We start from the raw sequence: 17,372 nt of genomic DNA, 5'->3' as shown, positions 1-17,372 counted from the left end.
GTCTGTTATAGTGTAGACAACAACGAGAGGCGGCAAGCGACGGGTAGAGCCAACACTCCGACCGTTCGCGGGTGGAAGACATCGCACTTTGATGCCGAGGTATTCGAAGAGGCAATGAGAAGGGAGCGCGAGGGGGGCAGTTGGATCCGCCCGACTGCTGACCAACTAGTTGCTATGCTATCGCGGGCGTGCGACGCCACCATGCCTAGGACTCGCCAACCTAGGAATGGAAAGCCACCGGTTTACTGGTGGACGGACGCGATAGCCGACCTTCGCAGTGCGTGCCTCCGTGCAAGACGGAGGATGCAGCGTGCGCGAAACGAAGAAGAGAGGACAGAGCGCCGCGCAGCATTCAGTTCGGCAAGATCGATGCTAAAGAGTGCGATAAAGGCCAGCAAGAGGGCCTGCTTCGATAGGCTATGTGCGAGTGCCAATACAAATCCGTGGGGTGACGCCTACAGGATCGTAATGGCCAAGACTAAAGGCGCGCTGGCGCCTGCAGAGCGATCACCAGCGATGCTGGAGCGTATCATCGAGGGACTCTTTCCACGCCACGAGCCAAGTCCAGGAGACCCATCGGCATATAGGCCTATCTGCCTGCTGGACACCGCGGGCAAGGTGCTTGAGAGGATCATCCTCAACAGACTGGTGAGGTACACGGAGGGTGTACACGGTCTGGCAAGTAACCAGTTCGGCTTCCGGAAGGGCAGGTCCACGCTGGACGCAATCTCTTCCGTCATCAAGACGGCGGAGGTAGCAATCCAGCGCAAGAGAAGGGGAATACGCTACTGCGCAATCGTCACGCTCGACGTGAAGAATGCGTTCAATAGTGCCAGTTGGGACTCCATGGCGCTCGCGCTCAGGAGCATCCATGTACCGGTGTCGCTGTACAAGATTCTGGAAAATTATTTCCAGAATCGAGTACTTGTTTACGACACGGAGGAGGGTCAGAAGTGCGTCCCAATTACCGCAGGAGTTCCGCAAGGTTCTATCCTGGGCCCGGTGTTGTGGAATGTCATGTATGACGGAGTGTTGAAACTCAAGTTCCCTGTAGGGGTTGTGATCGTCGGCTTTGCAGACGACATAACGCTGGAGGTTTACGGCGAGTCTATCGAGGAGGTCGAGTTGACGGCCGCGCACTGTATACGCAAGGTCGAGGACTGGATGCGCTCCAGGAAACTGGAGCTCGCGCATCATAAGACGGAGGTCACGGTTGTGAACAACCTAAATCGGAGCAACAGGCGGTGGTCAGAGTCGGAGACTGCACCATCACCTCGAAGCGATCCCTGAAGCTCTTGGGGGTTATGGTGGACGACAAGCTCACGTTCGGGAGTCACGTCGACTATGCCTGTAAGAGGGCCTCATCGGCTATTGCAGCACTATCTCGTATGATGTCCAATAGCTCAGCGGTTTATGGCAGCAAGCGAAGACTTCTTGCCAGCGTGGTTTCGTCCATACTTAGGTATGGTGGGCCAGTGTGGTCCAGAGCGCTAGGTACTAACAGTTACCGTGGTAAACTGGAAAGTACCTACAGGCTCATGTGCCTGAGAGTTGCGAGTGCGTATCGTACGGTGTCATACGATGCAATCTGTGTCTTGTCCGGCATGATGCCTATCAGCATCGCCATCAAGGAGGACAGAGAGTGTTTCGACCAACGTGACACAAGGGGCATACGAGGTACCAGAAGGTCATTCTCGATGCTCCGCTGGCAGCGGGAATGGTCCAACTCCACAAAGGGCAGATGGACGCACCGACTCATACCGGAGATATCCGGCTGGGTCGGGAGACGACATGGTGAAGTGAACTTCCACCTGACACAAATCCTGTCAGGCCATGGTTGTTTCAGGCAATATCTGCACAGGTTCGGACACGCGGTGTCCCCCATGTGTCCCGAGTGCGTGGAGGAGGAGGAGACTGCTGAGCATGTCTTCTTCGTATGCCCCCGTTTCGCAAGAGCGAGGAGCAACATGATGGCTGTGAGCGGGCCTGGCACTACTCCGGACAATCTAGTCCGGAGGATGTGCGACGACCCGGACATCTGGAACGCGGTCTGTGCGGCCGCCTCTCAGATTGTTCTGGAGCTGCAACGTGTGTGGCGGGTCAACCACCAACACGCCAGTGGTAGCTAATTACCAGTCTCCAGGTAGTTAGCTAGGAGGTTATAAGAGTAAAGAGGGTGCATCACGCACAAAAGCCACTCCCCGACGTAATACTTAACCGTCGTTCCGGGAAGACCAGGGCTGGAGACTGGAGGGGTTTTAGTGGGTCGGGACAGGGATCAGTAGGTGTCTGGGCGAGTGTAACTACCCCAGCATCTCTCCCCTAGTCTCATCCCCACACCCTGAGTTCTCTTCTCAGGTGTCTGTTTGCAGATTTCCCCGCCACCTTTAAAAAAAAAAATAAAAATATTTGTTACTTCTAAAAACATTTACCTGCCAAATTTGGTTTCATTGAGTTGGTTAACTCTCGAGATGTGCAGCAATTTGTGTTGCATTTGTATGCAACCCCTCCCTTCCAGAAAATGGAGGGGTATTAAACCATTATGCACATATTTGTTACCTCCAAAAACATTCACATGCTAAATTTGGTTCCATTTTCTCGGTTAGTTTTCGAGATATGCAGAAATTTGTGTTTTACTTGTATGGAACCCATCCCTTCCAGAAAAGGAAGGGGCGTCCAACTATTCCAACATATTTTTTACCCCTTAAAACATAAAACAATATCGCACGCTAGCCTGGGGGCTATTGCGGTCTCGATCAACTAGATTAGTTGAGAGAATTCGTTATCGATATTGGTTTCGACACATTTTGCATGTTGTAGGATAAGTACAACGATACACCGTGCCCCAGTGCCGAGTCGAGAAAATTTCCAGCTCGAAAAGTTCCTCGACCTGATCGGGAATCGAACCCGATATCACAACCGTGTGGGAGAGCTAGCCGACCGACATCGCTAACCACAGAACCACGGGGACCACCCATTAAAACATCCACATGCCAAATTCGGTTTCACTTGCTTGGTTTGTTCTTGAGTTGTGCAGAAATTTATGTTTCATTTGTATGGGACTCCTCCCTTCCAGAAGAGGGAGGGGTCTCAAACTATCATAAGAACCTTTATCGGCACCAAAAACCCCTACATACAAATTTTCACGTCGATCGGTTCGGTAGTTTTTGAGCCAATATGGATCAGACAGACAGACAGACCGGACTGCATTTTTATATGTATAGATTACAGCATCAATTTTTTAGAACCTAAAGAGTGAATATATATTTACTGAATTGAAGCGTTCATGTAAATCTATTTTTACAAATAATAAGTTTAAATGAGAAAGGCCGGGTCTAACCGCTAGGTGGATTAATTTAGGTTTTTTTTGGTTTTGTCCAATAGTTTTGTGTGGGTAAGTACACACAGGGATATTTTTCGAGTGCTGATTCAGCAGAGTCCGGTCGCCACCCGGGGCGTTCAGCGATCAACAGTGCGATCATGTAGCGAACTTCCAATCGTCGTCCTTATTTTATCGTTGCCGATTATTTCGGTCGTTTTCAATTTTTGATTGTTCGTAGTATTTTAATTTTTCGGCGTGCTGCCTTACTAAGACTGCGGCTGCATAGTCTCGCGACGGGCTGTCGTCCAGAATGTAACTGGCGAATCGTCTGCTCCGGATCAGACGCTGTTTGAGCCGCTCCTAACATGAAGAACAGACGCTCAGGTGAGCTGCCCTCCTAGGAGAACAGTCCCCTTCCCTGTCCGCATACGACCAAGTTCACACCGGATCACCGATCTTCCCTTGGTTACTCGTATCCCAGTATCACGTGGAGGTAAGACTTGCTGGGCATTCTGCTTTGGACTACACTGGAGTCTATTCTATTCCAACTAGTACGGGTACTGCTGGTACGCGCTGCCCAGCCGCCTACCGGCAAACTTCCCGGCAAATCATGGCAAATATACAAATCACGATGGTGATAGACGACTAGACCTGTCTAACCCTAAATGGCAACGACTGGCAGGGCACCTCGTATTTTACTCTTCCAACAAAGGAACTGAACACCGAGGTGGAGTTTATTTCACACACTAAGTTTCCCAAGAAAGTGCTGTTGTGGCTGACAACCAGCGAGAGGGTCATAAGTTTTTATTGATTTCTTGAACATTATCATTATTACATTATTATTCCGATCCGGGATTTGACCTTCTGTCTATTTATACACAGACTTCGCAACCAACTGTTTAGTGTAGCTCTATAATCCTATTGACACTCACAGTCTCTCCCCGAGCCGAGACTCAAACCTACGACGACTGGCTTGTTAGGCCAGCACCGTACGTCGAGACCATCTGGGATATTTGCAGGTATATGTGGTATAAAATCTCAAGCACAATTCTCAATCTAATTTCCCTCAGCAAGTGTTTGATCCCCTCTTAATCACAACAAGTAGCTGTAACTTATTGTTTTGCACCGATTAAGTTAGTAAAACTAATTTACGGCACTGAACAATTATCCGAGAGATTTCAGAGCGAAGATGAAACCAACTAGTTGAATATTGACAGCAACAGGATTAGCAGACTTTCAGATATTCCACAAGAGTATTAAAAACAACAACTAATTTTCAATCAAAAATCATTTATCACACACGCACACATGACTTGCGTTAGTCTTTAAAACCTGAACGCATTCGCTCAATGCAAACAGCAGTACGTTTCGCAAAATAAATCCTAGAACTCATCCTAATCAGCATTTCAGTGTTTGTTAACTGCTTAAGTGTGCTATATATGCTATTTACACGTGATGATTTCGTCCGCTGATAACCTACTGTATGTACGCACTAGTTGCTTTTGATTATGACACAACCTTGTCTTCATTGTTTCAAGACTCGGCTAAACTAGCTTTAGCTTAGATCTTTTTCATAGTGTTAATTGTTAAATGGAATGACAGCAAGTAATTCGCTTCAGCCGTGGAATAATTATGTCCACGGTTTTGTTCGATCACCGACGTTAGTTAAAGTTGCTACAAGTTGTCTCTTATTTGTCTTTTCAGCTTTGCTTGTCTTTCCTAATAGGACGCTCGACCACGGCGAGAGGTCGAGTCACAATTATTATATTCGCATAAGTACTAGGTCATTTTTGTTAAAAGTGAGCAAATATATTTCTAATTTGTCTTTTTGTTTTGGTTTCAAATCTTTAATACTGAACAAGTAATACGAAACCAAAAAGGTATTTTTTATTTGTCTAAACTTCTAATAGTTTCATCAATTTTTTTGGATTTGCATCAAATTTCTATACCGTGGAAAAATTGACAGTTGATACAAAAATGATATTGTCCAGATCGAAATTTCACGATTTTTCAATTATTGTACGGTTGGCGAAAAAGTTCAGCAAGCAGTTGTTTACCTAACATTAAATTAACATGACACTTCTCTTCGATCTACTCCCTACTGATAGCTTCATCTTATTTCATCAATTGGTTATAATTTACATATAAATAGCGTTTATTTCGAACCTACAAATCTACTTAAAAGCTCTTCACGTTGCCTACCAATGTAACCTACTCAAAATTGGATTTGACGCATCCCACGCGAGTTTGTTTTCTTCCTTCAAAGAACAGAAATCTATGCATCTCCTGTGTGTCGAAGTTTTCTTTCGACACTAACATCCCTACTTGACCTGTGCCATCTGTTAAAGCTAGTAAGGCGTATTCTCGCCCTCGCTATTCCTCGTTTACGCGAAAATGGTGAGTTACACTTGAACCAAAATACACCTGAAAAAATTCATTGCTTCATCGAGAAAATCTCTTCCAATTGCGCGCTCGGACAAAAGCGTTTTCCCTCATTCGCTTATTCGCATGCCAGTTTCCCATCGAAACTACTGAGCGCGATCGCGAACGCCTGGAATGCACACAGCGGATAGCGAAAGTCCATCGTGAAAATGTCATCCGAGGTCCGCCCGAACTGCATCACGATATACTCCGGATCGGAATCGTGCACCAGCTGAAAGTTCTTGACCGAGGCTTGCGTGACCCGACCATGAAAGTTGAGCACGTACGACTGCGTTTCGTCGTTCCAGATCGGTGTCTTGTTGTGCAGTTCAACGACATTGTCCATGTTCTGGAAAAAGACGTACGGAATGGAATCATTAGTGGTGGTATGTCTGACCTAGAGACGGGAGGGCGGGCGACCCCAATTTGTTACATATTTGCACGCAAGTTTGACGCGATGTAATTGCGTTTGAGTGGTACAGCAGACGATCGCATGCCTAATGTAAGAGCTGATTTGAATAAATTATTTCAAATTGGAAGATTGATTAAGATTAAACATTTGTAACGGATACGGGAAGTGTGCATTTATGTTACACGCTCCCCATGCAAGGTACTGCTCGGAAGAAAGTAAAAATAAAGTCTGAAAAATAACAAGAATAAATTCGAAAATTGAAATTGAAATCTCACAACAACACAGCTAAACAGAAGCAAGTTGCAGCATCAAGGGTCATGCCTATCAAGCTTTAGTATTTTAGAAAGACATGAATGGTATGGTAAAATTATTCAATAATTTGAGAGTTAAGGGTAGAAAGGTCAAACTACATTGGCATAATTTCGCAAATTACAAAATGTAGACAATGTGTATTTTTATCCCTGTTAACAGCTTACAAATTGCTTTTTCGTGTACTTTAAATCGAATTGCCTCAATAGATTAAAATGGTAAAGGGCACCGACATGTTAATGCTTCCGAATCGAGTCGTATCGGGTACAAAGCTTCAGAGATTTGATCGAACTAAAGCCTTCCCCCCTTTCGGAGGTGCTTGGATTCGATTTTTTTTAATCTAGTATATTTTAGATCCTATTTCAGGCTTGTCATTTCTCCTAAGAGAATTACTAGCGTGTAGGAGCGTATCTTTTACAGCAAAAATAACTGCTCTCACACTGGTGGGTGCACTTGTTTGAAGAGAGCAGCGAATCATTTGTATCTAAGGAGCTTGCAAAAAACACCGCGGTGAAATCTAAAATATCTCTCCAAAAAGATAATGAACTGGTATGAGCTTTCTATCACGGGACATCACGCAAAATAACTAAACAACAGAGCCCACTGCAAACGGCAGAAACACAGCACAAAGCGGAAGGAAGAAGTATGATGCAAAAAATTGCTACACGCAGTGCTCATGCTGAGCAAGAAGTGGACGGTAAATACTCACCCTGCTCTTTCTACATATTGAGGAGCCTGTCTTATGTTTTCTATCCGGATTTTCCATAACAGGAATACTATTTTATACAAAATGACACATATCTCTAGAATATTTGACCAACTTATTTTATTTTGTCTCTGAGGTACAATGAAGTGATCAAGTCTGCCCAGTCTCTCCTACCACTCTAGATTTTTTAGTAAGGCTAAATCCACTCATTACATGCAAAGTTCAAATACGGGTTTCCTCGAGAATCCAATTTCTTTAATTTTTTCTTATCACATGCTGTTTAGAATCAGCCTTGAAGCTACAAATTTCGAAGAAAATAATTATCTCGCAAATCCACAGCCAGATGATAGGAGACGATGGTGCTATTTGTATCTGATAGTAAGGCACTAAAATGGCGAATATCTGGTAAAAGTTGTGAACAAAGCAAGAAAGCGAGCACGTCCATTCACATTGACCGAAGTTTTTATCTCAAAGGTTTGTTTTCGAAGCTGAATAAATATCCGAACAAACAGTTTATGCAGAAATCTTAAATCCTGAAGCCCAGATACTGAAACCTTTTTTTGAGACTCGATTAAATTTTACCACTTGTAGAGTCACATAAATAAAAATACAGTCATACCTCGATATAAGGCAACTTTATTTTTATTTTCGTTACGTTATATCGAGTTACGTTATATCGAAGCAAAAAAAAATTTTTTTTATTTATGCAAGAATGTTAAGGGTTACTCAAATATGCGCGAAAACCCATTTTCCATAACCTATCAGTATTTTTAAACCTTTCTTATGCCCATTTAGAAATATTTTCAGAAGCAAAAAAATTTTTTTTTCAATTCATACTGTAAGCGTTGGTAGCCTCCGCTTAGAAGGTTATTGAGATTTTTTGTATATATATATATATATATATATATATATATATATATATATATATATATATATATATATATATATATATATATATATATATATATATATATATATATATATATATATATATATATATATATATATATATATATATATATATATATATATATATATATACATATATATATATATATATATATATATATATATATATATATATATATATATATATATATATTCGTTTTATTTTGTTTGTTTCAATTGGGAAGTGTTTGTTTATGTGGATGTTACCCTCCCGACGCCCATGCCACCCAACGATTGACGTATGAACGCAGCCACCCACCCATGAGGTTAGTGCATCCCGCCACCAGGAGATGGGCGAAATGGAGCCGCAATGGAGAGAGGACTAAGTAGGATCTGGCGGGAGAGAGCTGCTTATTTACTTGGCGAGGGCAATGACCGTTGGCGTAGGGCAATAACCTGTTGATCCTATCGAGAATCGAGTCTTGATCACTCGTAAAAAGTCGATAGATCGAAGCAGACCGTGAAAAAAAAAGGAAGCTAGTTAAATGTGTAATTAATAGTAGTGGTCAAGAGTGGAATTTGTGGACAACAGGTAAGCCAAGCCGCCCTACGCCGTTTAGCCGAAGAGGGCCCTCGCCAGAAAGCTGATGAAATTCTAATTTTCGCTTCCCCAGAACCCCGAAGTTGAATTTGGAAAACCACGTAGACAGTGCTTTGGAAAAACGTCGGAAAGCTCATCGTCCAGGATTGGGCCGGATTCCAACACACCGCAAGTTCCGGCAGCAGTGTTCACCAGCGAGGGCGGCAAAGGTCGCGGAATTGTCGCGGTTGTTGGCGGCAAAAGTGGAAGATATCGCGTCAGCCGGTTGCTGATTGGAGGTGAAAGGTGGAGGAAGCAGTGGAAGAAAGGGGCCCCAAAAGAGAGAAGAGAATAAAAATTGTTAATTGCAAAATACGTCTTTACATCGGCAAAGCATTTCCCAGTTGACCCGCGAAAATAAGGATAAGCGTGCCGACCCTGAGGCATTGTTCAGGGAGTCTCACCAACGCTCACGGTTGAGTCTACTGGCAACTTACAATACACAGGTTACTCAAAGATGCGTGAAAACCAATTTCCATCACCTATCAGTAATTTTAAACCATTCTTATGCCCATTTAGAACAATTTTCAACAAGCAAAAAAAAATTGTTTTAATTGATGCAAGACTGTTGACGGTTACTCAAAGATGCGCGAAAACCTGTTTCCCATCACCTTTCTTATGCCCATTTAGTGAAAATTTCAACAAGCAAAAAAAAATTTTTTTCTTATTGATGCAAGACTGTGAATTGTTACTGGAGGATGCGTGAAAACCTATTTTCCATCACCTATAAGTATTTTTAAACCTTTTTATGCCCATATAGGACAGTTTTCGCATTAGTTTCATTAATTTAAAAACTTACTGAAAACATTTTTTGAAGCAATTTATACCCCAAAAACAGTTGCTGTATCATCTTTTTTTCAATTTCAATACATTTTAAAAAGTTACGTTATATCGAGGTAAAAGGTACGTTATATCGAGTTACGTTATATCGAGGTTGCCTTATATCGAGGTATGACTGTATACATAATCAAGATTTTCCGTGAGCTCTCAAACCACCCAGAAGCTGAAATATTTGAAGAGCTACAATAAAATTTAGTATTATTAGCATCTTCTAGGTTGGGACCTCCAGGAGATGCCGACCGTAATACGAGTAGCCTTAACGGGGATCGAGAAACCAGCCCCCGGTTCGCCCGTAGGCCAAAAAAAGAAAAAAAAGTTTTATTTGTTTTTTGGTTATTATTGATTAAATTGATCGGTTATAGACCTGAGAATGCAGGAAAGTTGTTTTTGTTGGCCTATTTCATGAACAGTTTACTTTTGAGCACGACACAAGGGAAGGTGTTTGACACTTGGAAAATCAACTTAAACACGTCTTTTTTTTTACATTGTGTACATATCCGCTGTAGAACAAATTCAATTGCTTCATCTGTTCATTTTCATCATGAACCTTCAGAAAATAGGCTTGTTTTGCTATTGCGGTGGTGTTTGGATAGGTATGTGCTAAACTCTAATCATAATTAGTCGTAAGAGGGAGCGTAGTAATAAAGTCAGAGAGCACCACTCATACTTAAATTCATGTAAACTTTTAAATGTGTTCCGCGTGAGATACTATCACCCAATTGCCACCAAACGAAAGATTTAGGACATGAAAAAGATTTGTTGAAGGTTTCAGCTGCATATAGTTGCATCTTAGTCGATGACAAGCGGCTTAAGATGGTTACTTTTTCGAGTGAATATCATACTTTTTACATTGTTTCTTAGAAGGGTTGTGGTACATTCAGCTCAAATTTACAAAATTGTTCTTAAACAATTGTCTATATTCGAATATTGATATTTGGTGTTGAAATACGGGAGTTTCCTCCGAAAACATCATATTTTTGAAGTTATCTCAGAAGAATAACGTAAAAGAAGAAAAATCAAACTTTGATCGCTTTGAGGGTTCACTTAACGAAACCAGGTTGTGCTTAAATTTTGCATAGGGACTTTTTTCGAGAAGGCAAACTTTTTTGAAAGCTGCCGTATTTTGAAATTCAATGGTCAAACTTTTCCCTATATTCGATTGGCACCCTATTATGCATGTATAATAATGGAAATGCCATAAAATTTTTACCAAGTTGGATGATGACAGTCCCAGAAAAGTTTTTTATAGTCAAAAAACACCTATTTCTGTCGATTTCAGTAGATATCAAGAGTAATAATGTAAAAAAATGATTTATGTCCGCCCTTGCCATACAATTCGAACCACTGTGCGGTGGAAGCCTGTATCAGACTAACCGTTGCAGCGGTCAACCGCTACCGTTCCGTTCTTTTTCGACCAATCAGAACACAGCGGTCGACCGTCGCTTGTTGTTGTTGCAAAAAATAGAATCTTTTCTATTTTTGTCGCCGACCGTTCCCAACGGTTGCCGGCTGCTGTCATTGACATGGCGAAGGCAACCGAATCTTTTCACACCTACACAAGATCACATATAGAGACTTGACAAATGAAAATGTGTGCTTCTCTTTTTGGCACACACGACAGCCAGTCAGAACATTGATAGCACCGGCAACGTTGGTTGGCGATGTCAATTTTCGACAAACGCACACTGGCAAAAATAAATCCAAATTTCCCACTAATTAAAAGCCGCTGGGCTGGATACCTTAAATATAGCATTTCTTATGTAAAATTGGTTAAAAAATTGATTGGCGATGGTTTCATTTTGGACAGGGAACGGGAAAGGGTCTATATTTCCAAAAACGATAATGTTCTCGTGAAAAACAACATCTCCACTGCTCAGCATAGTTTCCACCCCGGCAGATTCGTGATGACGAACTTCCTGGAATTCAACTCATTTTGCGAGGTATGGATCAAAATTTTCGAGTTGATGCGGTCTATACGGACTTAAAAGCTGCATTCGATCGCGTCGATCACGGAATATTAAGCGCTAAATGCGATCAACTAGGTGCTTCATCTGTGATGGTTGCATAAATTGTTTCGTATCTTCATGGTCGCAAAACTGCCATTAAACTGAGTACGTCGCAATTCAGTTGGATCTGTGGCAACTCCGGAGTACCCCAAGGCAGTATTTTAGAACCTCTAATATTGTTCCTTATTCATCAACGATGTAACCAGGCACCTCCAGGCACGAGACTATTGTACGTTGAAAATACTAAAATCTAGCCGCTCATTAAAATTAATAACGACTGCATCGGACGCTAATAGACCTTTTCGCCGATTAATGCCGCCTTAATCATATGTCGATTAGTATCCCTAAGTGTTCCGTAATCAGCTCCAACCGAAAAAACATCTTCTGGTTCATAATTACCACATTGCTGGAAGGAACTTCACGCACTGCAACGTTGTCACTGATTTTGGTGTTATACTTGACACTGAACTCACGTTTAGGTCTCGAATACTGATAGAGCAAACCGACAACTTCGCCTAGTTATGAGAATTGGCAAGGAATCCTCTATTGTTCACTGATACGTTCCATACTGGAGTCTGCCTCCGCCGTGTGGAACCCATATTACGAGTTCTGGACCCAACGTGCCGAACGTATGCAGAAGCTTTTTGTCCGAAGGATTTGCTGCACCTTACCATGGAGAAACCCCGATTTGCTGCCATCCTATGAGGATCTCTGTTCGTTGGTTGGTATAGCACCATTAGAACGGCGACGGAAGGACATCATTGTAAGAACTGCACATAAAATTCTGACTGGCATCCATTATCTCGCAGCTCAAATGTTCTCCAAATTCTCGATAAATTCAGAGAATTCAACTTGCAGACTCACCATCGGTTTATAGACTTCAGTTCATAGTCAACTCAGTAAAGAGAAACGAGTTATGGCGGATTATTATCAAACTCATGGTTTTCCAACAAAACAGCCAGTGAGTCATCGGACGCCTTCGTGACGTTAGATGGTTTAAAGCAGGGTAATGAGCTGTCAAGCCTATTATTCAACAACGCAGAGAAGTGGCAGCATCATTACGAAGTCTCAAATGCTCTTAGGTTTTGTGGATGATATTGACATCATTGGTATTAGGCCTCTGAACCATTCAGAAGGGAATCGAGAATAAGGCTTATAACTCTACTAAAACCACCAAAACGAAGTATCAAGCCCGTCGATGCTGCGGTGACGTTAGAAAAAGTCGAAAAGTCAAGCCACCTGGGTACATTGGTGACAAGCGACAATGAGGTCAGCCGTGAAATAAATAGCCGGACAGTGACTGCAAACAGGGCTTCTATAGACTTATAGCTAGAATGCCGGAGGAACGACCAGCAAAAACTATATTTATCAGGATTCCCGATAGAGACCACCAACTTCGGAGCTAACCCCGCTGTCGACAAGGACACCCGCGTTATAAATGTTAGAAGCGACTGGAGGAAGCAGCCCACGACCGAGTGACATGGTGACGTATTCTGGAAGCGTCACTGGATCAATAATACAAGTAAGCACAGGTTTGGCCTCATGTTCAATGAGACTTTGTAAGATGTCTTAAGTAAACCATGGCAGGATAACTTCTTGATGGTTTATAGCAGCGGTTCTCAACCTGGGGTACGCATACCCCCAGGGGTACGCCAAGGCCTTCAGGGGGTACGCGAAAAAAATCAGTAATGGCGGAAGAAGTTATTTTTTATAATAATTTGTTTTTCAAACTTGCTCTTTAAACATGTTTATAGCAATCAAACAAACTACAGTTTGATTTGAAACTATAACTAATAGGGTGGGGAAAAATGATCGATTTCCCAGAACCAAGTTTTTTTGGTTCTTTTTGGGGCCCCTAACAACCCTGAACTTATCGGAAGTCGATTAGTTTTGTCTCCGCTTGGCGCATTGCATTTCAAATTTGTATGAAAATTTATATGGGAAAACCTACTTTTTTGCATTTACCTTTCTACAGACCTCAATAATGATCCAATAATGCACTTCATTATGTAAAAGTATAGTATTTTAGATGCCTAACAACTTTGCAGAAGGCGCTGAAGAGCTAGGATGTCCCCAAGAAGAGCTACAGCTGTTCAAAGTTGGGTATGTCGATTTAAATGCAGAAAATCTTGTTTTCTGCCAACATTATCAATGTACCGACGCCAGTAGCATTTCCATCAGAAATAACCTGTCGTAACGAGGTAAAACACTCAGCTGGATCAAACAAACAAATTCAGGTCAATATTCTAGGCGTAGGTAGAATCTACAACGTGTTTCAGAGGTTACTTCTGATGGAAATCTGACTAACGCCGGTACACTATCAGTGTTGGCAGAAAAAATGATTTGCTACATAAATTTCGACATACTCAACTTCGAACAGCTCCAGTATTTTTTTGGGACACCCTAGCTCTTTGATGTCTTCGGCCAAGTTGTTAGGCTTCAAAAACCCTACCATTTGAAGCCATGAAACCGATGGTTTGAGCCACTTTGAGCTCTTTAGAATGGAAAATGCAAAAACGTTGGTTTTTCCATACAAACCTCCATATAAATTTGAAATGCAATGCGCCAAGCGGAGACTAAATTAATTGAATTCCAATAAATTTAGGATTGTTTGGGGCTACAAATAGAACAAAACCTAAATTAATCCACCTAGCGGTCAGACCCAGCCTTTCTCATTTAAACTTTTATTTGTAAAAATAGAATATATATTCACTCTTTAGGTTCTTGAATATTGATGTTGTAATCTATGCATATAAAAGGTTCTAAAATATTGATGTTGTAATCTATACATATAAAAATGCAGTCCGGTCTGTCTGCCTGTCTGTCTGATCCAAATAGGCTCGAAAATTACCGAGTCGATCGACGTGAAAATTTGTTTAGGGATTTTTGGTGCCAATAAAGATTCCTATGATAGTTTGAGACCCCTCCCTCTTCTGGAAGGGAGGGGTCCCATACAAACGAAACATAAATTTCTGCACAACTTAAGAACAAACCAAGCAATTTAAACCGAAATTGGCATGTGGATGTTTTAAGGGGTTACAAATATGTCCATAATAGTTGGACGCCACTCCCTTTTCTGGAAGGGAGGGGTTCCATACAAATGAAACACAAATTTCTGCACATCTCGAGAACTAACCGAGTAAATGGAACCAAATTTAGCATGTGGATGTTTTAAGAGGTAACAAATATGTTCCATAATCGACCTTAGGCAACATTTTAGATTGTAGGATGGCAACTTCCGGTTTCTGGAAATCAGCCAAAAATGGTCGATTTCCACCCAATATAACATCCGGATCTAGCATGATACACAGGAGCTGAAATCGACCACAGATACCATTTTGAATTCTAAGATGGCGACTTCCGGTATTGGGTGTTATTCGATCATTTTCGGCTGTTTCCCAGGAACATGTGATTCTAGTATATATATAGAATTAAGGCGATGTACAGAAGCCAAAAGTCGAGGATGTTGTCATTTCGATAAAACCAATCATTTCAAACGATTTGTTATTCGACTTTGATCATATCATATGACCGATTCGTCGTGCATTTTCAGATTTTAAACACATCGCAAGGAATCAATGAATTTGGAACGTTCAAATAGTACTATACCACATTTAAAATATGTTGAGGCCACATATATCGATCAAAGCAGGTGTAGTTTTAAATATTTTAATTTCTTTTCTTTCCATAACTTTTGAGCCACATCAAATTGTAATGAAGCTTGTTATCTGTAATTCGAGAGATGACTCGTTCGACTCGTTCGTAGTTGTGCTCAAATAGGTCATGTAATCTTTGAGATAATAGACTTTCGTTGTTTTATTCACAATTTAATACATAACTGTTGCTTAAGTTCGATTATAATCAAATGAAAATAGGGCAGCCTAACTTTGAAACCACATGTTCAACCATAATTCATCCGTTAACCTTAAACTAGCCCGCTTATCTGATAATAATATTGATCAAATCCGTTGTGTAGTTTCTGATATAATGAAGTTTCGTGATTTTCACATTCCGGTACATTACAGACGAAGTTACAGTTCGATTACAGCAAAATTCAATAGGGTGTCATGAGGCAGCTAGACCTTTCATTTGACACTAATTTTGTGGAAATCGGGTCAGCCATCTCTGAGAAAAGTGAGTGAGTTTAAGTAGTCTTCGGAATATGTTTCTTTTCATAGCTGGATTTCACATTTTTAAACATAATAGGCAAAGTAATAGTCTGATTGCAAAACAAATCAATAGGGTCTTATGGGGCAACTAGAGCTTCCATTTGACATTGATTTTATGAAAATCGGTTCAGCCATCTCTGAGAAACATGAGTGAGATTAAGTAGTCACGTTTCTTGTCATAACTTTTGAACTACAAGTTCAATCTTCATGAAATTCAAAAGTTAAGGGTATTTTAGGTAGCCCGTTCACTTGAAATCAATTTTGTTCAAATCAGTTGTGTAGTTTTTGAGATAATGATGTTTCATGATTTTTACTATTTGATACCTAACCTCTGAACCAAAAATCCGATTACAATGAAATTCAATAAGGTCTTATGGGACAACGAGACCTCTCATTTGCAATTAATTTCATGAAAATCGGTCCAGCCATCTCTGAGAAAAGTGAGTGAGAATAAAAATCTGCACATACACACACACACTTACACACACACACACACATACAGAAAATGCTCAGCTCGTCGAGCTGAGTCGAGTGATATATGCCATTCGGCCCTTTGAAGCTCTTTTTTACTTTCGGTTTTGCAAGTGATTGCTATACCTTTCTAGGAGAAAGGCAAAAAATATATAAAATGTCCTGTTTTATTTTACTAGGAGAAAGGCAAAAAATATATAAAATATTCTGTTTTATTTTACTACCTTAGAAGGCGATTGGTTTAATGAGTGGAAAATACGAATTTTTTTGTGATGCAATTTGGTCCCGGACACTCTTTACCCAATCCAACGAATCTGATTCAGAACAGTCCTGTCGAAGATTTCTGTATGATTTCATGTTCCTTGGTGTGCAAAAACAACTGGAGAGCAACAAAATTTCAGTTGTCACCCGTTAGCTAATAACTGCACTGGTTACCTCGCACAAACTACTACGATAGATCATTACCATGACCAATGTAAATGTTTCATCGCTTAACGTTGATTTGCGAAATTCTTGCGATAAATCTTCTTCTTCTTTTTCTATATCTATAAAATAGATGATACCCAGCCCGCGTTGCTGCGCCCCTTAGTTTGTAACGACAATTATGTATTTCTGGAATGTACCATAATTTCAAACATGTATTACCATGCAATAAAAACCTAAATTAATCCACCTAGCGGTCAGACTTATTATTTGTAAAAATAGATTTACATGAATGCTTAAATCCAATAAATGTTTATCCACTCTTTGGGTTCTAAAATATTGATGTTGTAATTAAAGTATAAGATATGAAATTTGACGTAATGTTAGTACTTAAGAAATAGCGAAATAAAAGCAATGACTCTTAATTTCGAACAATTTAATCACGAGCGATGCCGGGAACGTTCAGATAGTACGATACCACATTTAAATCATGTTGAGGCCATATATATTGATCGAAGCAGGTAAAGTGTTGAATAGTCTTTGAATTTCTTTTCTTTCTAAAACTTTTAAACAGCATATCAAATTGTTATGAAGTTTGTTATTTGTAAGTTTGAGAGATGACTCATTTGTATGACACTAGTTATGTTCAAATAAATCGTGTAATACTTGAGATAATAGACTTTCGTTGTTTTACAAATTAAAACATAACGCTTGCTTAAGTTTGATTACAATCAAATGAAAAGGTAACGTATGGGGCAGCCAAAC

The 17,372-nt window shown here is 40.9% G+C and overlaps 2 protein-coding genes across 3 annotated transcripts in view; both read right to left on the bottom strand.

The window, feature by feature from the left end:
• Positions 1–17,372, bottom strand: part of LOC129721164 (protein canopy homolog 4-like) — a 124,647-nt gene that overhangs the window by 102,451 nt on the left and 4,824 nt on the right. The gene's annotated exons all lie outside the window — the stretch shown is intronic.
• The window catches only part of LOC129721161 (protein king tubby 1), a 51,911-nt gene continuing 39,131 nt past the window's right edge, over positions 4,593–17,372 (bottom strand). For both annotated transcript variants that reach the window (XM_055673411.1, XM_055673412.1), the window contains exon 6: positions 4,593–6,092. In XM_055673411.1, coding sequence (XP_055529386.1) covers positions 5,823–6,092 — 270 coding nt within the window. In that variant the 3' untranslated portion in view covers positions 4,593–5,822. The remainder of the gene's footprint in view (positions 6,093–17,372) is intronic.

Source organism: Wyeomyia smithii, chromosome 2, assembly GCF_029784165.1.
Source record: "Wyeomyia smithii strain HCP4-BCI-WySm-NY-G18 chromosome 2, ASM2978416v1, whole genome shotgun sequence".
NCBI lineage: Eukaryota > Metazoa > Arthropoda > Insecta > Diptera > Culicidae > Wyeomyia > Wyeomyia smithii.
The sequence above is the reverse complement of the archived record's forward strand: the minus strand, read 5'-3'. Positions and strand labels throughout refer to the sequence as shown.